General features: G+C 44.9%; 1 protein-coding gene across 1 annotated transcript; it reads right to left on the bottom strand. All coding sequences in view use genetic code 11, as the record gives it.

The window, feature by feature from the left end:
• Nucleotides 1-161: 161 nt before the first annotated feature.
• Nucleotides 162-27,967, bottom strand: EGR_09173 (hypothetical protein; the record flags this gene model as incomplete). The annotated part of the gene is made up of 19 exons (XM_024498422.1): nucleotides 162-226; nucleotides 266-653; nucleotides 960-1,592; nucleotides 2,285-2,641; nucleotides 4,870-4,956; nucleotides 5,046-5,579; nucleotides 6,903-7,336; nucleotides 7,953-8,031; nucleotides 8,365-8,504; nucleotides 9,720-9,999; nucleotides 10,993-11,205; nucleotides 11,679-12,141; nucleotides 15,243-15,332; nucleotides 15,612-15,764; nucleotides 16,599-17,014; nucleotides 19,849-20,019; nucleotides 20,770-20,974; nucleotides 26,829-27,065; nucleotides 27,141-27,967. 19 exons carry the CDS (start codon nucleotides 27,965-27,967, stop codon nucleotides 162-164), a joined length of 5,772 nt encoding a protein of 1,923 aa, XP_024347165.1.

Raw genomic sequence — 27,967 nt, 5'->3', positions numbered from 1 at the left:
AAGGGGAGAGGGGGTAGAGAGTAGGACAAGGAATGGGGGATTGCGTTGTCCACACACGTACGAGGGAAGACATGCTAGAGAGAGGAGGTGGTGAAAGAAAATGCATTTAGTAGTAGTTACTTCAGTAGTATACTCTTCTCGTTACTTTTCATGGATTGGGATCAGGGTCCGCCATTAGCGGTGGCAGGCAAGAGACGCAGCGCAGGTGGACGCTCTATCACAGGGTCTGGCCGGAGGATGGATTCCTCTATTTCATTTCAACTACCTGACTTAGACGTGTTCGACCGAATAGCTGTGGGAGTTAGCGAAGCGGGCCCGCAGTTGGCGTAGGCGGTCTGATGGCAGTAACTCCCGGCGGAAACCGACTGCGCCTCCGGGGGACCCCGGGTCGAACGGCTTCCTGGTGTCATCGTTGTGGTGGTGGTCTGGTTACTGGTGTCAATCCGGCTATAGCTGCGTGTTCGGCGAGGTAGTTCTGTACTGTTGGTGGTAGTGGTCTGGACTGGATGGTGGGAGCGAGCGGAGGATTGCCGAGTCAAGGTGGCCTCATCGCCGTCACCATTGGCATCAACACCACCACTACCGGCAAGGAGGGAGTAGACTTCGTTGGTCACGGAGGTGGCAAGCAGAGGCTCCTGCTGTAGCATGCTCTTCTATTTATATTAAACAAGAAAATAACCACTCACTCCACGTATTCGTTAATCTTTTCTTTAAGCACTTCTTTGTCAGGGATGGTAGAAAATTGCAAAATTTTGCTTGATGATTGGTTGCTAGTGCCTCTCCTGTTAGGTATGCTTCATAAGCCTTACCAGATATTATCTGAAGGGTAAATCTGACACCAGAAATAAAAGCTGCACCACAGTAATTCCTACCTCTAACATGAAAACGTAAGAAGCCATCATGGTTATAAAAATCCGAAATTTTGATTGACCGAGAATGATACTACTAAAAACACCCACGTTGGGGAAGCTGGTAGGCCGGGACATCACAGATGGGCTGTTCTGCTCGCCATAGTAGGAGATTAATAGCGGTGGTTTCAATTTCGACGAGGTCCGCACTGGCGGGCAAGGTGGTGTGCCGTAGTCACCTCCATCCTGCCAAGCTGGAATGTGGCTGGGCAGAGTCTGATAGCCCTCAAGGCTTAAGACTGCTGGTATCACGCCCCCCTCCTTATCCTCTTCCGCTCCAGATGTTCCAGATGGTTGTAGAGGATCTCGGTACCTCCACGGTGATACAAGCCCACGACTACAGTAGCACCGCTGGCTCTGGAGGTGATGATGGCTAAATCCGCAATCCGCGGAAAACTGCCAGTCGGAATTTTGATGGTCCAGGATCAGAGATTGGCCAAAGACGAATGCGGAACGACGGCGTTGATCAAGGTGTGGATGGTGGAAATTCTGCTGTCCTTGATGGTGACCTCGGTGATGGTGATGACTTTGACTAAACTGGCTGTTTTGCCTTGAACCAGCACTGCTTGAGTGTAAATGCTGACTGGATATTAGTGCACTCGGGATACCTCGTTGTGACGTCGGCATCTTCGACTTCTCCGGTTCCACAGTGTTAGTAAGAATACGAATGCTGCATTCTTCACCCTATGTGAAAGTGTCTCAAGCTATGAGTACGCTCAAATCACAACACCTACACATTTCTAAGACCACGGACAATTGGTAATTTCACAATTTGGCTTCGAAAACGAATAAAAGTGCAACCGATAGAGAGGTGTTTTTATTTTCGGGTTTTGTGCTTCATTTTTCTCAAAAATTGTGGAAAAAACTAGCCTACTTAATTTAAGTTGGTACAGTGTTATAAATTAATGAAATTTTCTGCCAATGACTAAGATCTACGCGGAAAGAATCGTACAACCCCGATTATAGGACCCAGTGGAATGGACGAGAGTTGATCGCAGGAGTTCTACCTCTGAACTAAACATGCCGTGTCTAAGCAGAGCAGCTAATTTTTTAGGTGATTTTGCCAAAAGGTGGATTTTTCATTTGCTCTCACGTATCTCCATTTCTTGGGGGCTCCATGGGTCGTGTTGTCTCCCGACGGTCGTCGAGTTCTTCCGACAAAATCCGTTTAGCCTTTCAATAGTTGAATACTGCACCTATTTCATGTATCCTTTTAGGCAAGTAGATCGGCCTTAAGTACGATATTATCACCAAACATGTTCCAGCTCAGCTCTCCAAAGTCATTGGCTCCTCTTCTGGCCTAGAATCATCTACTCTGTTCTCATCAATTCCTCCTTGACATTTTGAAATGAGAAGACATCGTTTGTTCAGCTAACCTCATAATGACACGTTGCACTAGCAGAAACCGAGGTCTTCTTCGCTAGCGGCACTCGTGGACTGCTAGCATGATAGCTACTGACAAGTGACGGTTTCTGCTGCGCCGTTGAGGTGACAACAAGGCGGGGGTTGTTGCTGTCGCAAACCGAGGCGGTAGAGGAGGGTGGAATGGTGGGAGTGAGAGGCGGTTTTGAGAGACTCGGATGTTTCGACAGCTCAAGCGCAGTTGTCGCGGTGTTGAGACGAGGTCCACTCAAGTTGCTGTTGTTACCGTGGTCGTGCTGACTCTCTGCTAATGCGTCGCGACTCAGCCAAATCCAGTCGTTGTCACGATTTATGCGATGCTGAGATAGGCTCTGGAATGCAGTAGAGGGACAGTTTAGTTGTCTGAGTGGAAAGTACGTCGTTGTAGTCACAAATAAATAGGAGTTTATGCGAAAAAAAGGGGGAGCTTGGAACGGACAGGTGCCGATTTAGTGTAACAAGGTTTTGGGGCGCACGCGCACACCCCTTCCCCAAAACACACACACAGAAGTGAATTAGCTTTTGCCCCGCTTCACACCGTCTAGGATGGGATGAATTCCCTGCCCCTCCGAAAGCATTCGTGTATTTCCGGAGTGCAGTGCGGGCTTCACAAGTGCATCAAAATGCCAAGTTTCTTCTGCCAGATCAGCCAAAATGGCTAACGGGGGGGAACTGCCAGGCTGTCTGCTTACCCATCACAAAAGTTATATCCTGGCCAATCAAGTCATGAAACGCTGCTTTTGTTGCAGTGGAATGAAGTAGTGCTGTTCCATCCAGAGGGTTCCAGTGTTCGAAAGGGGAAGAAAATAGCCTTACGAAATGAGAAGCCGATGCGTAAAGACCCAACCAATCGTTTTCGCGGATCGTGCCTTCCTCAATCCCTCTGACGTCGGTGTTAGATGTACGCGTTGCGGGTTCAGGACAGACTTGGAGTACTACAACAACGACGGTGAAGAACAATCCCGTTGTTTATTATCCATTTGCCACGTTACAGAAAGAAGACGATTGTTGTGAATGAGTAGCTCTGCAAGGGACTCGCTACTGAAGGGTTAAAAGTGTGCGTACTTTTGGCGATTTACTATTGCCTAGTCCTACACAATGACCATGGATGGAGCAGGAATCAACAAATAAAATGCTTCACCGAGCCAGAAGCCTACAGCCCTTCCGTTCCAGTATTGTGACCTCTTCCAACTTCGGGAAAGGCATAGGGCCCTGCACTGCCGTCAGCGGAATGCGAATCCGATCCTAGAGAACAGCTGCCTCAATTTCTGTTGCGGAATGCGAAACCCCAACGCGGCGGAAGAATAACATCTGCTGCGGATGGAGAAATCTGCGAAGGCCTTTAACGGAAGGGTCGGAAATAACTTTCGCCTTAGTAAACAACCCCAGTCACGTGGTCCACGGGAATGCTATTAACAGATGAGCCTACATTAGCCACAAACCATTTAGAAAAGTTCATCACGGCACCTGTGTGGAGATGGCAATGAAGCCTCTACTCCTACGATATCAATATAGAGCCCACATTGGTATGGCTGGGCAGCACTGAAGTGAGAACAAAGCGTCAAGGAGGAACAAATGCGAGCCCTTATCCCCACGAAGGTAATTTAAGCCCTGTCCTTCATCCAATGACTCTGCCTTTAGACCAGTGTTCCTACGAGTGGCGGTGGATAAACGTGATAGCCTGCATAATGCCCTGTCGTATATTACAGTTCCAAAATAGGACAAAAGTCCAGATCCAATAGAAAACCGTGAGGATTTAGCAACATTTGAGTCAGATATCCTCTTAATTGCATGTAAATTTGATGACTGACGCGGTTGGCTCTTGGGGGTTTTCCCTGCAGCACGGACGCGGGAGGCCAACCAAGTGGAGTGCCGGGGACGACGTTCAAAAGAAGGGAGGGGGCGGGAAGCATGCAATACTTTGTTTGCTTAGTGCTCGGTTTAGGTGATGCGAGGCACTTGAGGTTCCGCTTTTGTTCTTCCGAGGGGTGGGCTGATCTCGGTGGGCTCAGTGGGCTCCAGCTCGTCTCCACTTCTGCAATAAATATTCCCCCCCCCCCCCAACGTATTATGCTTTCCTTTTTATTTAGAGAAATCTCGGGGCTCTGTGCAACATTAGCCAGGTTAATACAACCGAGTTTAGCCTCGAAATAATGGAAACATGGCAGAGAGCACAACAAAGAGTGCCGCACGGAGATTCCACCATATTTCTGAGCTTTTCAATTCCCTTGTCATCTTCAAGTTTCAACGAGTCCCGGCCGCGATCCGCAAGGAAAACTTGATAGTGGGATGACGTCTATTTTACAGAATGCTGCTACCGCCTCCAGCCTTTTTTAATTTTTTTAGCAGAGAGCTCTTTCCACTCCGTCAGTGTCACCAGGTCGTCCGCCTCTCTGTTCAGTGATGATCAAGTAACTCTCCGATCCGCACGCTTTATGGCGTCTCCAAGGCAAAATTAATTCGCCTTGAAAATAAGAAATTGCAGCTCCAAATTAAAAGAAGAGGGGGTTGGTAAGCTTTGCTTAATGAGGTCTTGAAGGTGGTAACAACTGAAGCCTACCCGTAGTCCGAATTTGCGACGAAGTGTTGCGAACGCAGTGATACAACCGTAATGCGAAGCAGCCTTTTGTCCACCACTCATGCCGTCCTGCTAAAATACAAGAAGTAAACATTTTTCAATTCTAGCTTAATTTAGTCACCAAGGAATTCCTCTTTATTAAGAACAATTAAATTCACTATAGTGTCGACTTGGTCCGCCTGTGATTGCGGGTCCGCAGTGGAGCTGCTGGAACACTCTCCCATACCAGAGACATCAGTGTTCGCGTTACCCATGGCCAATTCGGAGAGATGCTGCAGTCGGAGGTTCTCTTTAACCCCTCTCGCGTGCTCCCACCGGTATCGTGCCACCATCGCACCGCAGTTGACCGCAAAAATCAGCGCAATGAGGATGAAGAGACCAAGAAGGATGTACATTATGAGCTCCAGAGCTGGACGATGCCCACTTTCCGCACCAACGGGATCATCGCTGCCCTTCCCGCCGCTCTCACTCCCTTCGGATAGCTTAACTGCAGCCTCGTTAAGACTGCTATCGGCGTTGGGACGGTCCACGAAAACGTCCTGCTCTTTGGTCACCTTCTTTGCCGATGCCTTATCGACAGGGTCAGGGTGGAGGGGTCGTTGGTAGGGCGATGTGGAACGCATTCCTGGTGCGTCTTTTAGTGCCGGAGAGCCGAATAACTCGGCTAGTTTCAAATCGTATGCTGACGGGTTCTGAAAAGTTGTTAAGAATTTATTCTTTCCAATTTTATCAATGTGAGTTAAGATTTCCCATTCAACCTTAAGGACAAGTTATTATCCCGTCGTTGGCAGCACTGAGGTAGAGGAATAATTAAAGATCTCTTTCCTCTCTCTTTCAAACTGATTTGTTCATAGGACCTACCAAAGTCGGAACTTGAAAGATGACGTCTACTTATCTATGCATGGATTTAAATGGATACGAATAATTACACCACGACTCCTTATTCGTCTTCTCGAGCTGCAGGTAAGGCACTTGTAAGGTCAAGCACCTCTCACCCAAGCCCATAAATCAAAGCATTGCAAGGCAATTCACTAATTAGCCACATCGCTGTCTTTGATGTTTCCGCGTGCCCGAACTGCTGCTCTAATGTTGATAGAATAGGCGCTTCGGGTTGTGACGTTGTGTAGGGACTGTGTCGGCTTTCATTCAACATAACTTCCACCTCGGTCCCGGCTCTGATCTTCCGCGCTACTCATTCGTTTCCACAGATCAAGCGAACAAATTTTTCGTTCACTGATATTCCAGCAGGGCAAGTTCGATTCAAAGCAGGACTTGAAACTTCAAAGGCTGCCATGGCGGTTCTGCAAGCAGCAGTAAATGACAAGAGAGCTTTATTGCTACCAGCCATTAATCAAGGTAGGAGGGAAGCTACAGTGGGAGAAAGAATTAAATTTTTCCAACTGAAGGCATATAACTCTCAGATATCTGTTCTAACATGCTCTGAGTTCGCTGCAAGAAACTGGTTATATGTTCATCCCTCTGCCGATCCCGGTAGAGACGGTTCACAGGCCACAGCCTCAGCTGCTATTCCTGTGCAAATTCAGCCGGTACAATCACCGGTAATCGTTACATTGTCTGCCACAAAGTTATCCAAGAGACTTAACTACCTGTGGGAATGGGGAAGGCAAATGTCCAGAAAAACTGTGATTACACTAGATCCTAGATTAAATAACTGGGAGCGCTTCATTTCTCCTGAATAACCCGTGATCCCACCACTAAAGCAACTCGGTTCTAAGTGATTCCCATCTGTTTGAAACTGTGAGTACGTTGAAAGCCGGTATTTCAATGAGACAGCCTGGTCGTATTAAGGGTTGAAGGGGTCCGCAAATTTATTCAATTTCCACTTCATAAGTTCTTTTCTCCTCTTTCATTCACTCCAAATCCCTCAGTGGATTCAAAAACTTCTCCTAGCTGTATGGCCTGAAGTGGTTGGTTCTACATTTCTATATTTCAAATTCCCTTAAGCCAAAGTGGTAATGCAACAGAAAAGCAGGAACACTTAAATTAACCCTTACCTGTTGCGTTTCCAACGGCTCAGAAAGAGGATTCCACCCACGACCATTGACACGTTTCCATTGAGACGCCGCTGCCGCGGATGTTTCGGCAATATTGTCCAACTGGTCATCTGTCGGGTTGCCACCGCCACCTCCAACATCGTTGTCGTCCTCATCAGCGTCATGAGTTCCACCTTCAACTTCTGGGTTGGGCCAAAACCGGGATGGGAGAGGACGCAACCCTTCGACTGCGACGTGTGTGGCGGAGGTTTTCTGCCCCTCCCAGTGATTGGGTCGCTGCAGCCACTCCCCCCCAGCCCCATCTGCTCCTTCTCTCACCTCGTCCTCACCACGACGACGGCTAGGGCGGGCTGCCACGATGCTGGCGTGGACTGGTGCGGAGAAGAGGAGGCTGTTGTCTATGTTGGAGCGGAGATTGACTCGCAGAAGATCCCCTGTTTGGCGGAAATATGGCCTTTAATAACAGACCGCCATTTAAGATACAGGATTTTGTTATGGGAGGATAATCTCCCAACCCTACTGTAAGTGCTATGATAGTGACGGAATGAGACAATGAGTTACCCCCTTGATAGCAAAAGGGTAAAGCTTCCCGCAGCCACTGAACTTCCTTGTTGCGCTATCCAACTGCCGTCGGTAAGGCTACATAAAATCTTCTGAATGGAATGCCAAAAAGGGATACATCTGGGGTGCTGGTCATCACAACTTCACAAATGTGGTATTATACCCTCCCTTTTTACACAGACAGCCTGATTCATTGAAGTCGAAATTTTTAAAACTGCAAATGTCAAGTGACAATGGTCTCGGTTGAATGCAACGAAGGTGATTAGTTGAGAAAAACCATCTTTTCCTCGCCTCTTTGGTCATCCGACTAGGCGCTGCAGCAGTTGGCTCTATTCGTATGCATTTTACCGCTTTTAGCCTGACTCTACTCACCAAAACTAAAAGCATTAATGTGAGATATTATAAAATAGATTATCAGAGGTTTTAAAGCTTAAAAAGAGATTACAGTACATTATGATCAGAGACTGTGAGGTAAGCTATTGGAAGAACCTTTTTTTGCCTCAGCAATCAGACACATATCGTCCATAAGGATTAGACTGCCGAACGCCGAACATCTGCTCCCAGTGTTCTAAACGATTTAATTCATTCTTTAAGGAATAAATTATTCGACTTTATTGTTTTACGGTTAAAAAACAAAAAAGGGATGTTGCCGTGCCGGCGCTGCAAGCATTTCGAAGCATTAAAGATGCCCTATTGCACAATCATAGGGGGTGCAAATGTCATAGGCTAATCTAGACACCCTTAATCAAGATGGCGGGCAACAAATGCAATGCCGGTGGACATAAAATAGCGTGGGAGAATTCGCAAAGGTTGCCGTGAAATGAAGGCCTGAGATTGTAAATATTTACTCTTCGAAAGCTTTCAAGTACAATGTTGGACCCTCAGCACTAAGATTACTTACCGTACACCCGTCAGTGACCATTCGGTCTGTAATAATTTCCAACGGATCATTCGGGATGTCAGATAGACGCATCTTCAATCCGTGGTGAAATAGTTCAGGAGTGCAATCATTACCGTAGTAGTAGAAATTTTGAATAGGGCCTAGATTGCCTAGTAAGACAGCTTTCTGCTCTCAACCAGGACGAAAGAAAGGCTACTGCTCCTAAAGTGAGGTGAAAAAGCATTTAGACTCGGGCGGAGATTGCTTGAGTCGCACCATTAAACGGTGCAATATCCACAGATCCATCATTTCTTGCCACAATCGAGACAAGGATCACAACGGCGGAAACATAAAGTGGCCAGCATTTCCACATCAATGATAAAACGATAGGCACCATTTTAGGACATCAAAGTTGTACAGGTGCTACTTAAATGCATAATAAGTATTTGGGAAACAAGTGCATTTTCTACCCACCGAATAGTGTCCAGTTTGTCGTGAACTCTCGTTTTACCTCCCTTCCTTAATCAAAACTGCAAATAATCAAATCGATTCGAGATTGCCCACCTTTTAATTATCTTAATATATGCAATCAAAATGAAATAATGCAACATCTGACTAGAACGAAAGTGCAAAGACATTTTAAAGAACGTTGCAAGACTTCAATAAAATGAAAAGTGACAGTTCTCAGGAACAATTTACTTAAATTTCAAATGCAATGAGTGCTAAATGGCTTACTTTGTTTGTGACCACCACTTTGATTGGATGTTACGCATATTTAAAAGAATCTAGCATCAAACGATAGTTTACGATGAGGCTGGAGATGTCTGCGACCACAGAATAATGTTCCCACTCAATGCCCTAGAAGTTCCGGTTGATAGTGAATCTTTGAGCCTGCTCAAGAGTCGTGATCTTGCTCAGTCCTTCCTGATTGGCTGATATCAAGTGTACACTTATGCCCTGAGTGGACTGACCAGCACTTAAAGCCCAAGGTCAGTCAGTTACTATAGCTTCACCTACTCAGACCTAAACTCAAGCTCAGGCGGATCACACCAGCCAGTCCTTAGGATCGTATGTTTACGCCACACCGCCGTGCTGACTCATCTACATTGGCCGACAGACTTCTGCTGTCAACTTTTATATATCGATTATCTCATCTATTGATTATCAGGGTGGGAGATCGATAGGATCCGGGGCACTTGTGCGCTGGGGCCTCAGTTCATGTTAATCGAGAGCTCAGTCTACACCACGTGAGTAAGGCTGGATGATCTAAAACTTGAAAGCCCTCCTGGATGGAAGGAAAAAGAAAGCCTCGATTTTTACCATCACTGTACACATGAGCTCACCATTGGTGAATTAGCTAGGTAGAGAAGATTCACCAATAAATGACTCATCCTCTCGAAGTAGAAAGACTGTGGGGCCCAGCCACTCGGGTTGTTGCTGTGCCTTCTGCGTCGTATTCTTGGTCTCCATCGTCGCAGGGACATCACGATGGAAGGTGAACCATCGCGGGCCAACAGAGCGTTTTCGACGCGATGACGGTGGTGTTGGTACTGGCGGCAGTGGTAGTGGTGGCATGTCAACTCTGACAAGGTCTGGACGCAAGTTCTCTACTGCCAGCGTAAAGGGCGCTGTGGACTCGCCAAGCTCCCACACAACCTGACCACAAAAAAAGGTATAACACAGGAACCCAATAAATCCATGCAATAGGTTAGTGAGAATTTTGTTCCTCGTTTTTGTGACGGAAGAATTGACGCATTTTTCCCTTAGCAAATTGAGGCAAAGTAAAGCGGAAAAATGCTGTTAGGATAAGCCATCACGCGAACAAAGACATATTCCCCAATCCTAAAGATGTTTCTGAACAAATCTGATGAGATCTTCGGATTTAATTGAATAGTGGAAAATGTATTTACGATTTAATCCTTTACTGCTTTTCAAAGTCAAAAAGGGGTATCTAGTCGCCGTTGGCAATCACCCTTTGTTATGGAACGCCACAGTCGATCTGATACTTCTAGAATCCTAAAGTTTGTTTAATTGGTAAAATCAGTAAGGCTGTCAGGATATTTGGGGAAGAGTCTACGCCTTTACATATAGCATGATTCTCGACTAAAAACACCTCCATATTTACTTTTTTAAATAATACGATATAGTGCAGTCAGATATCATACATATAAGTAAAATACGTCACGTCTTTGTGCCGTATGCCTAAGGTAGGAAAGCCAGGTAGTCACATATGTCTGACGCTGGTAGCAAGAGTACCAGGAGGGCCATCAATCAGTGTGTCCACAAAATAAAGGAAGTTGTGGCCTGAGATACGTAATTTAAACTCACATCAGAGGCCAGATTAAAATTAAAAGTGGCGTTTTTGAATGCAGAGCATTCTTGCGGCCAAGAGATTCAGCAATTAATTTCCCATTCGTTAACCGTAGCAAGGTAAGCAAAATAGATATTCATCTACCTAGAGTAGTGAAGAACAGTTTATAAATAGGCGCCAGTTTCTATCTGTATACATCTCTTAAGCTAGTTAGAAAGATTTCCACGGTTCATAGTAGTATTCAGTTTGAAATACACCTTCTATGCAAGTCTAAGAAGTATGAAACGCTTGAGCAAAAGGAAATGCTCAAGTCTGAGATTGAAGGTGGGCGTACATACCTCCATAATACGGTGCCAGGGAAGGACAGAGCCATCAGAGAATTGAACGGTCACAACGAGCAATCCCTGTCGTGGTAGAGTTTTTGTCACAAGTTGACGTTTCACACGTTGAAGGAGGGGAATTGGCTCCTTTGTTGGAAGGCGAAAGCGTCCGGTGAATTGGCACCACCCGAATTCGATGTCATCGGAACGCTCTTGCTTCGGCCAACCCGACTACCGGAAAATCGAATGTGCGCAGTATAAAAGGTGAAACCTGAGTCCGCCGCTTTCTCTCGGTCTAGGGATTGGTGGTAGGAGGCTGTGCTCCCGGAAGGAAGCTTGCCCTCTGAGCGATCTTGTTGGGTAACAGTTACGGTGAGATCTGTGACAATATAAGCGCGGATCAATTTAATGCCTTAAAATTAGCGAAATCAAGTCCAATCTTCCCCCTTCTTTGAATAAAGTGAGAAAGGAAACCTTTTAGGACAAAAAAAATTTGCTAAACTCTTCCTCTTGTGTAGTTGTGAGTAATATGGAAATTGTGACAAAAGATTAATGACTTCTGCCACTTCAAATCTGTCAGCAACTAAACTAATGATCGAGCAGCATTGAGGCTTTCTTGAACTACTAGAAAATCAGTTGAGTTAATCGTAAGGTGTAAATCGAAAGAGGCTAATACCTGTGACAAGTTGAGCTGTAATCCCAACCGGCCAGACCCAGCCATTGTCCGTCACCGTGACCCAGAGGGTCTGAAACTGCTGCCTGTCCCATGTGGCACCACTTCCACTGCGCTTCACCTGATTCTGATGTTTTCTCAAACGGGCTAAAGATGTAGGCAAAGCAGCCCTGACGAGGGACGAATCAGCAATGGAGGCGAGCCTGACACGAACTCGCCCCGGTCTCTGACCCACCAACCAGACACGGGTCGCCGTCTGGGCGTCACCAGTCTCCTTCGCGTCTTTGCGTTTGCCAACTAGGACTAGACGAGCTGGAGTGGTCATATCATCGTCAATGTTGAGTGCGGCAACGACCTCATTGGTGAATTCCAGGCGAAGGCAGTGGGCGGTTAGGTCGGTGACGTCTAGCGGTGGGCTTATGGAAACCTCCTCCTCGGAGGAGGAATGTGAATACTCATCCGCAGAGGTTATTCGAGTATTCGCTGTAGTGAATCTGAAACAAATGGATGACAATATTCCTAAAAGTAACTTTATCAACGATTCGTCAAGTCTGAGTCCTTCAACTTCTCCGTACTTTGGCCTAAACCTTAGTGAGAGGGGACCTGGTCCTGCTAACTCAACTGCACTCCTTGCAAAACTTCTGTACGTCCATGCTACGCCTTTGAAGCAGATATTTTTGAAACATCTACCTCACTTTTTTGTGCCAAGTCAGACAATTTCTCTTTTTTGGTGGAATAATGAAAAAAGGCCATAAAATAACCTCTGTAATGAACATTGCTGTCCCCATTATAGATGGTTCATAAAATAAACTTTTTACCAAGCTTTGTGGGGTAGATTGATCGTCTGGCGTTCAAAGTAGAACGTGCTTTCCTCTATCTTCTAGATCAGATAAACAAGGAACCCTTTTAAAAATCCCTCTCGCTTAAAAAAGCTATTAAGGGAAAGGATGGGAGGAAAAGGAGGTGTTCTTGAGCCATCCATGCAAAACCTTTCATCCAATACCCCTTTGCCTTTTGCCCCGTTATGGAGAAAAGGAATACGGTGCGGGGTCAAGAATATTCCCAGCCACAAATAAAGCAGCCTAGCAACTAACTGAAACACCGCTTTTGGATACATCAAGGGATTCTTGACTTTCATTTTGAGAAAGACTGCTCCAACCCGTTTCCTTTAAAAAAAAACAAATCTAAATTTGGCAGTTACAAAGCCGTTTAGGCGTAATTGCAGGGCAAAAAAGGGGAACAAAAAAAGCTGCAGCTGCACATTAATGCAATGCTCCTCACAGTAACCAAAGGTGGCTATTTTGATGGCATACGCGGCATGGGGGGAAATAGGCATCACCACCACCACCGCCTCCATTCTCCTCCTCCTGCTGCTGCTGCTGGGCAAAGGCCTACTCTTCTGCCTTCAAGAGCGTGTCAAGCTCACGTCCGCACCATCCCAAAATAGGCAGCCAATGGGAGCGCGTCGAAGCGGCTTCAAATGGCCCGCCGTACACGCGCACTCCCTGCCTCGGGGGTTATCGATCCGGTTTGAGCGCGCAAGCAATTGCATTGAGTTGAGCTCAAGCGTATTGAAAGTCGGGAGCGGAGGAGGCGGTGGCGGCGGTGCAGGCCAGACCCGGAGGCGAAAAAGGGAGATGGTGGCCTGCTTATCCCAAAAATTCCTCTTTCTATGGGCGATATTTCCTAAGGCCTTAGTGAATAGAAGGGACACTAAGAGTAGAAGAGAGAAGTGAAGGAGTTTTTTTGGTGTTAAAAAGAGTTCTTTTTTACCCTGGCTTAAGCCAGAGCGAAATATGATCGTGTTTGGAGGGCTTCACACCGATACCCCGCACTGACCCGGGCCTGCGCAGAAGGGTGACCCGGTTGAGGGATAACGAGACCGCGTGATGCACATACACACGCACACAAAGGGTTTCAAGCCTAACCCCCCCCTTCCCCTCCAACCGATGGGTTTGGGATCAATTTCAGTGGAAGCGTTGCTCAAACTTTAATGGAATCTCACCTGTCCCCCTCAAATTTATCGACCAGCTTCTCAAGGACAAATGCATCTTATTGGTTGTTGGCTCATTCATTAATCCTCCTCTTTCCCCACGAAAAGGCAATGAGCCATTCCGAGGGGTTTTTGCTACTCAAAATACAACTGTTTTTGGTTTTTAGGGTAAACAAAAGAAACTCTCCACTGAGATGTGGTAATTAACCCGCCAGGCCAGTTAGTTATTGCCAGTAGTTACCCGTTACATTACCTGGTCAGATTTATTTGCATCCGATGTAGAAGTTATTTTTATCCGAGCGAGGTCCAGAACAAACGACTGGATGGTAGTAAAATGTCAATGAAGTGAAAAGGAGGGAATGTAATTAATATGAAATGCTGGAGGTGCCTAGTTAACTAAACGAATTCTCTTTCGCCCTGAAAAGCTGTTTGAAGCTGGTATATAAATGTTTCGGAACCTCCTATTAAATCGATCAAATTTTCTGGGTGGATTTTCTGTCCTGTCTCCTGGTCAACTTCCAATCATCAGAATGCCTCTGTAAAGGGGCCCCCATTTTCGGTCACCTTGGTGGATGCGTGAGTGTTTACCATCATTTGTGACCTGCCATCGTTACTAGACTTTTAGCTCTTCTCCATACTTATTACCAAGACAATTTCAGAGGATTACGCATTATAGCATCTTCAGGAAGGACCTCCTAAGCTACATATCCTTAGGGGCGACTGCCCTCGGGGCCGCGAGATTGAATGAACGTTCTCCAAACGCACATAACCTTGACGCCTGTAAAAGGACGTCCCTACCTATCCCGACTACTCGTTTGAAGGGTCTGAAGGCTAGGGTGGAAGGAAGAAACACAGAATCTTCTTATGGTGGGAGCTGGTGTTTACACTCTCCGCTCAGAGAGGTGATGAAGTTGAGATACCATGGGCACTTTTTCCCAAATGGGATTATTTAAATATTAAAAGCCACATTCCTACTCCCAGTAGAACCGCCAAAGCTCCTGCCATTAATAAATTCAGAGCCAAAGATTACTTTTTATAAACTCAACTTTCATTGGTGGAGAAGGTGTATCCACCGCTTTCAATTGTATCTGAACTTTTTTTCACCGTTTTACCTAAATAATGGATAAATCATTTGCAAATTTAATGGGAAGTGCTCTCTTGGGCCTGTTAATACGATGTTATTAATAGAAGTACCTTGGACCAAATCGCAGCATGGCATAAACAATTTACATGTGGCATCTCACCATGCGGTTGGAGCAAGTGGGTACACGTTCTGGTGGCGGAGGAGGCACCATCCACCACATAGTGGAGCTACTAATGTAATCCTTAAATACGCACGCTGGTAGGCGAGACACGTGATTGTTGTCAGAACATAAAAGTGACACTTTGGCTGCATAGACGCCAAGAATGAGGATTTGGGGATTTGTATGCTCACTTGAGAAATTATTCTGGTACAAACGTTGCCCTACCACGCTACTTTTTAAACAATAATTAAAAAGCATCTTTTTTTAAACGACTTAGGGAGAGTGAGGCGATTGGGTTAATGAGAAGCCGCAGATGGCTATAAATAACCTACTTCCAACTATTAGGGCAATAACTCACCGCGCAAAAACTCGCAACCGAGTTTGTTGGAAATGCGGAATGGAGGCGGTCATTTGTGAGCTACTTGAAAGCTGTGCCGCCTGCTGAGAGCTAAAGTGGAAAAAAAATATAATGAGGAGAGTTAATAGGCCACCGCTCTTCCCCCCAAGGGGAACTTAGCGGGGCATCACCACAACGGAGGCAGCGTAAATGGCATGACGGCTTTCGAACAGGAGCTGTAGAGAGAGCAAAGGCCCACTTAAGGTACCGACCTACAGGAAGGGCATCTCCTGGAGATAATTGAACCTCCAAGGACTCACAGTGGAAGGACTCAGAAGAATAGCGCTAAAAGGAGAGATTAACTACACCCAGATCTGAGGTGGTGCCTACCACACAGTTTTATTCAACTTGATCATAGCAGAAGAGGGATTACAGAGGGCATAGAGGTTAGAATTTCTCCTTATCTCCCATGACTCTGCCTCCTTGCCAGTGGCAAAGAGCTCTCCCACTAGTCTGGCGTTTTTTGGGGTAGGCGGCGAAGTTCTACGTAAATTGGGAAAAGCGGCCCGAAGGGACTATAAGCTGGTGTCCGAATCTGGGTGGCCTTGGACGAGCGTCCAGAGGTGAAAAATAAGGTCCGCTCCCGAGAAATTATTAACTCGGTCAAGAGCCTCTGCTATTATCAACTAAAAGGTGGCTATTTAACATCAAAAATAAATCTTAATTGCAGCCCTACCCAAGAAAAGTAAAGTCAGTGGCCGTTCTTCCAGTTTATATGCACTGATTGCCAATGCAAAGATTGTTTAGATCAAACCAGGACTTGTGCACTTGTGTACTTTTTTCCCACAAATGTCAATGAAGCTAGCCCGGTCTTCTTTGGCATTGGCGACTTGATGTTCGGCGTCCCTCAACCTTTTGACCTCACGGATGTTTGATAATGACCGCGTTTATTCTCTTTCACAGACAAATTCGTCTCTCCTGCAATACCAATACGGATGGTCGTAGGAATGGTAGACGTGTTGCCGTCTGTGAAGGAAACCACCAAGGCTTGGCTCATCGTTGACTGCCGGAGGTGCGACTGGCTGTGCCTGACATGCCTACCTCATTCGAATGTCAAGCATGGAGCTTGAGGTTGGCTGTAGATGCATCCAATCGAATTTTAACGCCTCGCCTTCTTTGGCAGCGACGGCTCGTCATCACATGATGTTTTATGCATGTGCCCTCAACTAGCCTTGTCAAACATCCAGATTTGTGTCTACTTGACATAAGGAACCATCACCCTTTTTAGGGCAGAAAAGGAGGTGGGAAAACCGATTCAAAGCAAGTGACAGGTGATCAGTAGCCTGGGTGACAGTAAAAACGAGATTGTGCGCTCACTCAGCCAAAGAGCGAAGCATAATTGAGGTGGTGGAGTATTCATGCAGCAAATGTGTCCCCGTAGCAGCAGCACTGGTGCTGGAAACAGAAGTCGGTCCCTCCCGAGGATTCTCAATGACCAGGTAGACACCATGGGGTTGCTGAGGAAACCACACGGTGACTAGTTCAGCGGCACTGGTTCGGTCTACCTTGGCTACGAGAGTGAGACCCTCGGAGCCGCCTAGTTCACCTCCCGAGAAGGTGAGACCGGCGGAGCAAGATTCCCGCGGAAAATGAGCCACTGATTCGTCGTTGGTATGGCAAGTGGAATGGGCTGTGACATCGCGCAATTCGTGACCGTGGGTTAGACCGAACACCCACACAGGGTGGTGAGTGGGATAACCAGAAAGGACGGCAGTGTTTACCAAGGAGGTGGACTGAAAAAGAAGAAGAGCTGGCCATATTTATACCCACATTATGGTCAAATGGGGGGTGATTTTACGCCAACCCGCCACCTAGTTTTCTAGACATTCAAAGCTGCATTCAAGATCACTTCAAGGTATGCACTCTTGACACCTCAATAAGATATTTCCGATGTTTTCACTCTTGAAGAGAGTAAAACGACTTTCAATGATGCTTCAACAAGAGCTTATAGACAAAGCTAGTAGATAAAATGACGAAGGAACAACAGCGGAAGGGACACCAAAATCATGTCAACTTTCAGCAACCATCCTACCCTTAAGCTCTGGAAAATAGGGATGATGATAAGGAAGACAAAACCGGTGTCTCCCTCTCCCCTATCCCATTCAATTCTTCTGTTAAAATCTTTTCACATGTAAGTTTGTTGCGGTGTAGAGTGTTGTCTTGTGCCGTCATGATGAGGTAAGGATAGGACTTACCCCTCAATGATTGACTAGTCTTAGCTGTGTCTGAAGAAAGGATCTTTCCTATACGCCTTCGAGTTGTGACCTACGAAGGAGATTGACTTCAGCCGTGAATGTGTGTCCTTCAGAGAGGACTTTGAGGTGAGCGATCCATTCTCTGGTGCGCTACACAAGCATTTATGCGCACAGAGCATGAAAAGCCTTCTAAGGGGGAGTGGTGAATGGATCGTTTGGAAGTAGTCAATGTTTTGCTTGTTTGCTCAGTGAAAGTCAAAATCCGAAAGCACGAGACGCTTTCTCATCACGTATTTATCCATAGGCCGGTAATCGCAGACGCACGGCACATTTCAAAGATACTGAGAGTCTTTGAAACTTCTTGCCACCTATTAGTTTAACTTCCACAACTTTCTCCACGATAACGATGCTGTAAGTCTTTAACACGGGAATTTTAAATCAACCTATCATTTGTGACCCTTATTCTTAACGATCAAGAATGGAGAGTCTTTTTGAAAGTGATACATCACGCTAATCAATCCAAAGGGTAGGTTCTACCATTACTTGCCAAGCCTTTTCCGAAATCCATCCAACCGATTTTACAAGAATGTTATTCGAGTTTAGAACCAAGTCAAAGTTCTTTTGTGGAGCAGGCCAAACCCACATTGCATTCAACAAGTTCAAAATTGAGGGGAGGAGAGAGGGGAAAACACAAAGGTACCTTCCTGATAGACCGACGCATATCTTTAGTTTATAATGCACCTCACCACTCCACTGTGAGCTAAAAGAAGGCATCGGAGGAGGGGGCGCCAAACCTTCCCCTTGATGAGAGAAGAAGAGGGTAGATCAAATGGACCATTACAGTGTGAAAAAGAGGAAGGAAATCAGGACGTAACTCCAGGAATCTCCTCCTAATTCCTCATTTCATTACAGTTTTTTAACTTCTGTCAGCGTTTTTATGCAAAACCTGCAGCAGTCCAAGGCAAAACTCCTCGGACAATTCTTTGTGGTGCAGTTTATCGGCTTAGAAAGCGACTTTTGGCAGGAATTTAGCCTCCTGGAGGAGAGTACCATGCTCCACTTTTAGTCCTTTTGTGTGCTACCCTGAAACTCGTATTACATTATGCAGTCATCCGCGGTAGGCCGAATGCTACAACACCACCGCCTTCAAGCTAGAATTTTAAATGGACAGATAAAAAATAACTGGAATGGATCTTGATTTATGCGATCGTAAAAATATCAGGTGAACTACAGCAAGGCAGTAGGCTAAACTTCAACACAACCGAGCAAAAGTTAAACAAGAAGCCGACTCAACATGGAGGTCTGGCCGAGGTCAAATGAGTGTGCTTAGTAGTGTAGGAGAAAAAGGCACCAGGACTCAAAAAAAAACTAATAAATGGCAGTTCGAACGATCAAACCCCGCTGTTGACTTGGAGAATTACTACTCCAACCGAATTGTTCAAGTCTCGTCAAGCAGTCAGTCGGTCTTTCTCCTGGCAAATGCAGTCCTGTGATTTTATCACCTCTCCGCTGTCATTCGCAGGCACTGATGTGGAGTTCTATCGCCTGCAAGTTCTACTTGTTGTTGTATTTTGTGTTTTAATTAGCTAAATGCACTAATGTGGGCCAGGTATGCGTGTGTTTCTACTGCTGTCCTAATGAAACCGAGATTGAGCGGACAATGCCATTCCTTTCTACCCCAACTTTTCACGTAACAGAGGCAAAGGACAGAGAAGGACAAGCGAGAAGGGCAAAAGATAGATGACAGCTATTAGATCAGTCAGTTGATTGGTTGATTTATTTGATGGGATGCTATTGTGAAGAGACAATTAGTGGGACTAAATCATCTCAGGTGGGAAATTTAGCAGATCCGCAAATATGTTGTCAGTCTTTCCACACCTTATTCACTCCATTCGGGTTTCTGATGTTGCACCTCTTGCTTGATATTCATTTTAGAATTGTAGAACACCGTCAGGTCTCCAGCACTACCAATCAAATCGTCATCTTCAGAGTACTACTTCCGACCGGAAATTCAATGGAGGAAGCTCATTTGAATTCTTGTTATTACAATCTCGCTGAAGTTACAACTAGGGTCCTCGAGAACAAAACCCAAGGGGTGGGCAAGCACACCCAATTCTGGTCATGAATGAGAAGTACCATGCAGGAGCAAGATAACTTACAACTTCTTGCCCCCCGGATAGAATAAACACTCAATTTTTCTCTAAACAAAGCGGATGGGCGAAAAAAGGCATCTTCTGTCACTTTCTGCCAAATAACGTATGGGTTGGTGTTGACATTAGGTGTGCAATATTAATGCAGCAATTAATTGCGCCGCCTACAGCATTGATGGAAAACATTCCACCATTCCGTAAACCCCAACCCCCCCTCCTGACCTCTCCTGTGATCCCGAGAATTCTGTGGCTAGGTAATGATTGCATTTCTTCTAATCGGACATTTGGATCACAGCCAGCCGACTGGCCACCGGACTGGTTTGCAGCATTTTGGAATAGCAGAGCGGCCTCCACAAAAATGACCCTCTTGTACTTATTTCGGTCAAAGTGAACCTGTAATTAAATTACTGATTACCTAAGCTTGCTTTTTCCCCAGGTACCCTCTTTCTTCTCCACTCTCTGTGCAGTATTCACTTCCGCTTGGCAGTAAAACTCTCTAGCAATGCTTCTAACTCCCTACCCCATTCGTACGTTGGTAAGTCGCCCGCATTGGTGTGACCTGTCACAACTTCAGGGAAGACTAGTAAAGTTCTTCGCAGAAAAACAAACACTCTATCCCTTTAGTTGGCCTAAATAAAACAAAATGGGGAAGATCTAAGTCATAAATAAATGAATTTAACTTTGTGGGATAAAAGAAGTCCTAATCCTCTCGTGTTGACTGAGCCTTTAAATTGCCTTCGCAGAACAACTACCTTCCACATTCTCGTAAATTTTGACCACAAAAGTGGCGGATTTTGATTTGATTTTCAGATGTTAAGTTATTTCAGTGCATAATCTTGCTTGATTTGGTGCAACTAATTAACACAAATGTGTAAGGAACTAGTGTCACATATTTGTGACGCCAGGCTTAGGTAAAAAATTGGGGGACTACATATACGCATCGCTAGTATCAGATGTATTCAAAATGAATGTTGCAAGCAGAATATATGTATATATCTTTTATTACCATGTCTTAAGGTTCTACAAGACTAGACCCCCTCAAATACCAATCCCTATGGCAGCTAGTATAGAGCTGTTTATTCACACTTCGAAGCAGTCCTGACGCCCTTTGATCACAAAGAGGCATAAACCCCAGGGCCCTACCTTAATCACCAATGCAAGATGCTTGAACTCAAAGGACTCAATGTTGAGCCGTGTGACGATGGGACTGCCACTTGCTGATTGGTCGACAGTGTTGCGTCTCGAGAGGCTGACCAGACTCCAGAGAAATCGAGGTCCTATGCGTCCAACCGAGTCTTTCGGAGGTAGAGCCACGCGAAATAGCAGCTTGTAAATGATTGGATCGTCTCTGGAAGAGAAAAAGTGAATGCTACTGAGTAGTATTGACAGGTGATGGGTGCACTGGGCTTTTTGGGCTGGATGATACCTAGACTTAAGAGCACAACCAAACAGAGTGCTCGAAGGAGCTTCAAGGTATGAAGTTGATTAGAACAGGGATTAGTGTCATCCAGAGGCCTATTTTTAGGTACTAGGGACTGGAAACAGTGACAACTCGCAATCACGCTCAGTTAAACCTGTCTTCATAATGTTGTCGCCCTATTTACAGTCCCATTTCAATGAGTCTCTCAAAACCGTGACATTTTGAAGTTATTTTTTTTTCTACCGAGAAACTGCTGGTGAATATTGATTTAATTATGAAATTTCAGAGGGAAACCGACTCTTCACAGTCCAAAACCCACTTGCTTTGCAAAAAAGCGCGCTTTTTGTCCCAGAGTGGGAAAGCGAAACAGTGAGAGTGAGAGAGAGGTGGCATAAAGCGGGAAAGTGAACGCATTAAAAGGGCAAAATTACTTCCCCTCACGGAAGTCGGCAGGAGATAGGAGAAAGTGGCTTTGCACAATCGAGTAGGGGAAGCCATTTCTTTTTCCATCCACACAAATCATGTCTGACGGTAACGAGACTAAGGCCAAGTGGTGAGAAAAGGAACCTTCCGATTGGTGTTTCAGTTAGCCTACAACTTGCTGGTGTGGTGAATCTTGACTTGCGAAAGGCAAGCAGATGGTCATAACGATGATTAGACCTTTACCACTGACCTCTGACCTCGACAGTAATTAAATGATTGTGTGTATGTCTGCTTTAAGTTAACCCAAGCACACTCAGCAAAGACGTATTTTAGCGATGGAAGGGATCTCTCCTAGCTAAGGAAGGAGAATACCTAGACGTATTCGAATTGTATGCAGCAATCTTACACAAAATCGGCCTTCATGATGGTGATACGGAGCCCTCCTCACATCATCAGCGCCTATAACAGGGCTTCTCGCTGACCGGTATGCCTTGCAATGCCCTCAGAGAGGTAGGGGTAATTGTGCAATGGATTAGGCAGATATTGACCTTGGTTGGAATTAATAGGGAGCCACAAGTTAGTCGCCATGGTTTCTGCACACGCAGTGCGTGCCATCCAATTAATCATACGAAGGTCACTGCAATCAAAGCCCCATAATGGCAATAAAACTAGGCAAATGAACGGTGTTCGAGTTTGCGAAAGGCGAGAAATTTTGTCAGAGTTATAGGCAAATCGCCTCCCTCCGGTCTTTTATTTTTCGTGTGTACTATCTGCGCCACATATGGTTAGCGTATTCCTTCGTAAAGCGTCCCATGCAAGATTAATCTATTCACTGAGCTAAACAAGGGAAATTAAACCTGTAAGAGTGAAAATTTGCGGTATCGCATCCATCTAAGGAGTTCAAGGGGCACCTCTTCGACAGACAAATTCACCATTTACCACCAATGCGACAGAAGGATGAGAGACCTGATTTGAGATATTGCTGGAGAGGGGTTATGACAATGACTGAAACGGATCGCTTTTTACAGGATATATTTATTGGATTAGATGAACTAATATGATATTAGCTATTAAGACAAACTTGATTAATCAAAAGAACGTCATCCAAGGAGCCATTTAATGTTTATCAGGGGTTAAATAGAGCCTATTCGAAAGGTGAATTAGCCTATGGCCGCAAATGACAGCTAAATCAAGGTCGGGAAGAAGGGGAGTTATGAGTGCTAAAATTGATCTGTTTTTGAGCGGTTCAATCGATTAATTCAGGCGAACCAATAGAATGTCTTCAAATAGGGCGGAAGTGATTGGTCGAAAATGTCATCTAAGGTGTCGCGGAACGTTTGCCGGGGGTTCACAAAGTTTTTTTCCGACAGATGAAATCACTGTTGATCGCAAATGAGAAAGATGTGTGAGAGGTCTAAATTAAGGTGGGATGAAGAGGAATCACGTAAGTATATAAATACGATCTCCTTTTGGGGTTATTTCGATCGAATAAGACGAACCAATAGGATGTTGGGGATTGAGACAGAAGTGATAGGTCACATAGCGTTTATTGAGAGTTTAAGAAGCCTTTCTTTCGACAAGTGAATTGACCCTTGATCTTTAATGAGACAGGTGCATGAAAGATTTGAATTGGGATCAGGATGAAATCGATCGCTTTTTGAGGCCCATATTGATCGAATTAGGCGAGCCAATAGAATGTTTGCGACTAGGACAAATATAATTGGCCAATTTGGTGGAGTTGGCTGCAAGCACTGAGCTCAAGCCTGCAGACAGTAGACTGGTTCCGGTAACCTTGGAAGAGTGTAATGGTCTTAGCTCTCCACAAAAGTCGGGATTTTGGACTAGGTTTACTAGATCCTCTTCTTATTCCTTCACCTTTTATTCGAAGTCGGGCAACTTAGCTGTAATAAAATGCGACTTAACCACTTAAGAATTGTAGATAATGCATATTTACAGGTTCTTCAAATTTTTAGCCTATTCTTTAAAGAATTCCCGTGAATTACTACCCACAGGTGACTTAACTTCACAAAAAAACCGTTAGGGAATGAGGAAAAGCCGCTCGGTTTTAACAAGGCTTCCCTCAATTTCCCTCCACATAAGCGAATTTATTCACTATCCTTTGTAACAGGTTACTTGGTGAAATGGAAACCTACGCTCGTGGAAAATAGAATTTTGAGAAAAGCTAAAAAAGAACAATTTTACATGACCCATAAAACCAAGGCTAGAAGATGGTTCCAATGTTGGAGCACAGATTTCTTCCAATTTCCCCACAACATGTGTAAATACGGTATGCCCTGGGATTACTCAAAAGGTGGAGAGGGATCCAGCTGAACGACCATAAGATATAAAAACGACAGTAAATTTGAGGGAAGAAATGAGATGAGAAACTGCTCCAATGGGGAAAGAGTTTTTCTTGTGACAAATGGGGCCGAGAAAAGGGTGCCCTATTACACCATTTTCTGCATAAAACTCTCTCCACTGTAAATTTCTACAAGACAAATCCGAGCCCTTGGATTTGGTGGTTGTTATTTTGACGCGAAAGGGGAATACAGCGATCCTTCAGCCAAATAAACAGCCTTTTCGCTGCCCGGAGCTTTCCAGTCTACTGCAAGGTGACCTCCATGTTGGTGGCAAAAGCCGCTGACCAAGTCACCAAGTCCTTCATTCCACCTTCAGGGGAGGCGGGAGGGATAAAGTGTGGTACAAACTTTGAATGTCACATTGTTTTTTTTTTCAATTTTCCCTCTAGCGATGGCATCGAATAATATATTTTTTTCTTTCCCAGTTACGAAAGTAAAATCAACATAACCGAGGAGGGTGACGCGTGACAAGGCGTGTGGGTACAGTCTACATTGGGTATTTTTGGGTGACGATGGTCAACTTCACCAGAGCTTAACCACGCCCTATTTATGGCTTTCCTATCTCAGATAGCCGCGTATTTTCAGACAGAAGAGTGATTAAGTCAGTAAAGGATGATAATAAAACGTCAAAACTGTCCAATCGTCTTCCAAAGCAACTCTAAAAGACGCATGCGAGAGACAGGAGAGCGAGAGAACCTGAGAGGGTGCCGAAAAGACCTCTGTCCAGTTTGAGGGGCGACCGTCCACGCCACAGAGAGGTGGGGGTGGGAAGTGCTGTAATGCTTATTTTCAGGTAAAAAATATTAACCCGCCCCGGATTTTATGGTCAGCAAGCAGATCCAAAGTGTCACCCACCACTTGCCCCTACGGCTCCGCGTGGGGTGTGCAAAGCTCATAAAAGAGGTGCACGACCTCGTCTGCAGTGTTTATCAACATTAAGTTTGGTATTTGTCAAGATAGAGGGTAACAAAAAGGACGATAAACCGTTTGCCGTCGACGCTCTACCTGCTGTTTCCAGTTGCCATTAGCAACCAAATAAGTGTTAAATTGGCGAGAAAATGTTTTGACACTACGCCTCTACATTCTGCTTTCTTGGGGAGAGAGGAGAGAAAAATCAAATTGTTGAAAATGTTAACTGCATCTGCAATTAAAATAAGCCGTGAAAATGTTTATTCATAGAGAAATTTGGGCCCAAAAAACAGGCAAATGAACAAGTGGACTGGCTAAGGCAAAGAAAGGAAGGAAAAGTGGAAATGGGATTAAAAACCTTGATAATAGTTTTTTCCCTCTGCTGAGCTAATGATAATTTACGGCTGCTTGTGCTTTTGATTTGGGGCTTGAAACCCCTCTGCGTTGCTCAGGTAACTTGGTAAACTGAGATGGAGGAGTCATGAACAAGAGGTATTCACCACTACCTGCTGGCACTGCCTATCTCTAACTCTGCGATTGAATTTTTCAAAAAAGTAAAAAGAGGAAGAAAGCTGTGAATCTGTAGACAGCTGTTGGAGTATGGGTTTGGAAAGGCGAGTTTATGCACTGGACCGTACAAAAGAGCAACAGGACACGTGTATGGTTAAAGAATTAAAGAAAAGCTTTCTTTTTGCGGAAAAAAGGATTAGCTTACGCATTTGTCACCAGCGTGGCATACGTATGACTCTGCAATTGCCCCTTACCTGGTCCCTCCGCGTCACACATACGTGACGCAGGTCTGTTTTCAGTTTGCAGTGACTAATGGGTGAAATCCACATTATTACAGTAATGGAATAGGGCTAAAACTTTTTTGATCGAAGAAACGTTGTATTTTGTGTTTTTGTGATCGGGGGTTAACAAGTGGGGGTGCATTTGACCTGTAAGGCATTTGGGTGGATATGGCGGTCGGTTTTCCTCTAAGACCTCGGCAGAAAACACGTACTAGCGACAAATTTGGCATTTTTAAACCACCTTTTAGCCCACACTTACCACTTTACTCACTGTGAGCTTAATATATCTCTATGAATAAAAAACCCGCTTAAGCGCACGCATTTCATTGGTGGTGTTTTTGTTTCCACCATAAAGGTCTAGCCTGCCTTCCCTCAAAAGAGCTCTTTCTCTATGAAACGCTTACAGCCAACATGGAACAAGAGGCAAGAAAGTGGACTCTTTGACCGAGACTTAACCCTCAGAGGGTTTGGGGGTCCAAAAACAGCCATGCATGTAGCCAGGGGAAGTTATGCCTGGAAAGGTAGAAGCGGGGTCGAGGAGAAGAGATAACATTTCTTCCCCTCAACAAATGCATCTGGGACGAAATCAGCTTGGCATTAGGCAGCTTTAATGCTGGCATTCCGGTAGCTCTGCAAATGCCAGGCAGAGAGGGCATTTGTCAATTTTCTTCCTGAGATGAACCACTTTAATGCTGTCCATGGAAGTCGACAAAATTCTGGCATCCCTCTTATACTGAAAAAGGAGCTATCTTTTCCAAGAACGAATGCGACTCCATTCTACCTTATACGACTTCTCCTCCTCAAGATGCCAAGATGACAATTGTGCTGCAAACTTTCCTCGATAAACTAGATGAGAAGCCTGTCAAAAACTGCACAAATTATTTAAAAAATTAGCATGACTTAAAGATCTGATAAGATTGGCGAATTTTACTGTCTCTGTGGTAGTCAGTCACAAGCTTTGTAGAAATGGGGGCGAAAAATTTGATCATACTCATGAGAGAGGAACGGAGAGAGGTTAAATAAATCGAAGTAGATGAAGTTAGCATCTCTTCAGGATTATTAACACCCGATCATCAAAATGGCATTTATGTTGGTGTCAAAAAATGAGAGTTCAATTGCCAAATTCCGAACTCCTACTCTCGGCTGTTGGAGGGTGTGTTTAAGTGCGATTTGTGGTTGTTAACTCCATTAAGCACCATCTTGGCCATTAAATTCATCCCTAAGGCTTGTCATATTAAGATGAATTAATAGTTATTTTAGAAAAAAAGTCAAAGCATATCTTCGCGCAAAAAGTCAAACCTGAAATGATCATTGGGACTAGGGTCAATGGCGGTCTCACGATATCGAGCCACTACCTCGGTGACATTACCCTTCAAACTCGGAATGTGACGTTGTGATATATCCCAAGCACTAAATCCATTGTTCATTTGCGAAAGACGGGCGTTCGTTTCTCGAATATTAGAGGAAGACTCATCGACCTCCCATGGCCAGACCACACGGACAAATTCAATGTAGGTTTTTGAGGGAATTTCACATCTACAAATAAATTGATGGAAGAAAGGGTTTAAAATGTCGAGTAAGGAACAGTTGCAAGTGAGTAAAACGTTATACCTTAACGTGAATTCGGCGATACTGGTGTGTTGCTTTACTCTCACGGGAACGTTAAAATATTCGCCATTCTTTAATCGACGTGATGGAATGTCTAAGCGAATGTTACGACCAATTTCCCGAATTTCGTCTCGTTGAGGTTTTTTAAGAGAGATTTTGGATAAGAACTTGAAGTTGGACATCTGTGTAGCTAGAGGCGTCCAGCATTGCCTTGAAAGTGCCGCAGAATCCATAAGTAAATTAACAGTGGAGGACTTCATATGCTGAACGGTATTTATCCTATAACTGACATCCAGTTCGTTATTCGTCGAATCATTCCAGGCTCTACTTTCGATTTGAATGGAGGCGTGACAAGCTGACCGGTTAGTAAAGGACAAATTATCTATTAAACATCCAGTAAAAAAGTGCCGATTGCTAGCAATGACTTTTATGATGCAACAAGTGCTCAAGTGTTGATTGTTTAAATTTTCCAGAAGATCAGGCGCCATCAGAGAGTGGCAGAGGAAGTGAAGAGTTGGATCATCTTCACCTAATTCCTTCTGAAACAAATGTACAGTAGTCAGTGGATGGCCATGAAAGTTATTTGCGTCCGGATTGATAGATGCGTTAACTCTCAAGTTTCCTACATTAATATTCAGTGACACATCATCAATATTTCCGACTGAAGCGAAATCCTGCATGTAAATAGACGTTTCTTTCGTAGAACCAGTATTAACAAAAAACGCAGCTCTGTTAGGAACAAATCCTGTGTTGATAACATCAATCTCAATTGTGTGAGTTACGAAGAGTCCGATCCAAAGAAGGAACAACGTTTCCCTCCCACCAACCAT

Source organism: Echinococcus granulosus, assembly GCF_000524195.1.
Source record: "Echinococcus granulosus chromosome Unknown EG_S00135, whole genome shotgun sequence".
Lineage (NCBI taxonomy): Eukaryota > Metazoa > Platyhelminthes > Cestoda > Cyclophyllidea > Taeniidae > Echinococcus > Echinococcus granulosus.
Note: the sequence above shows the minus strand (reverse complement) of the source record. Positions and strands in the feature narration are given on the sequence as shown.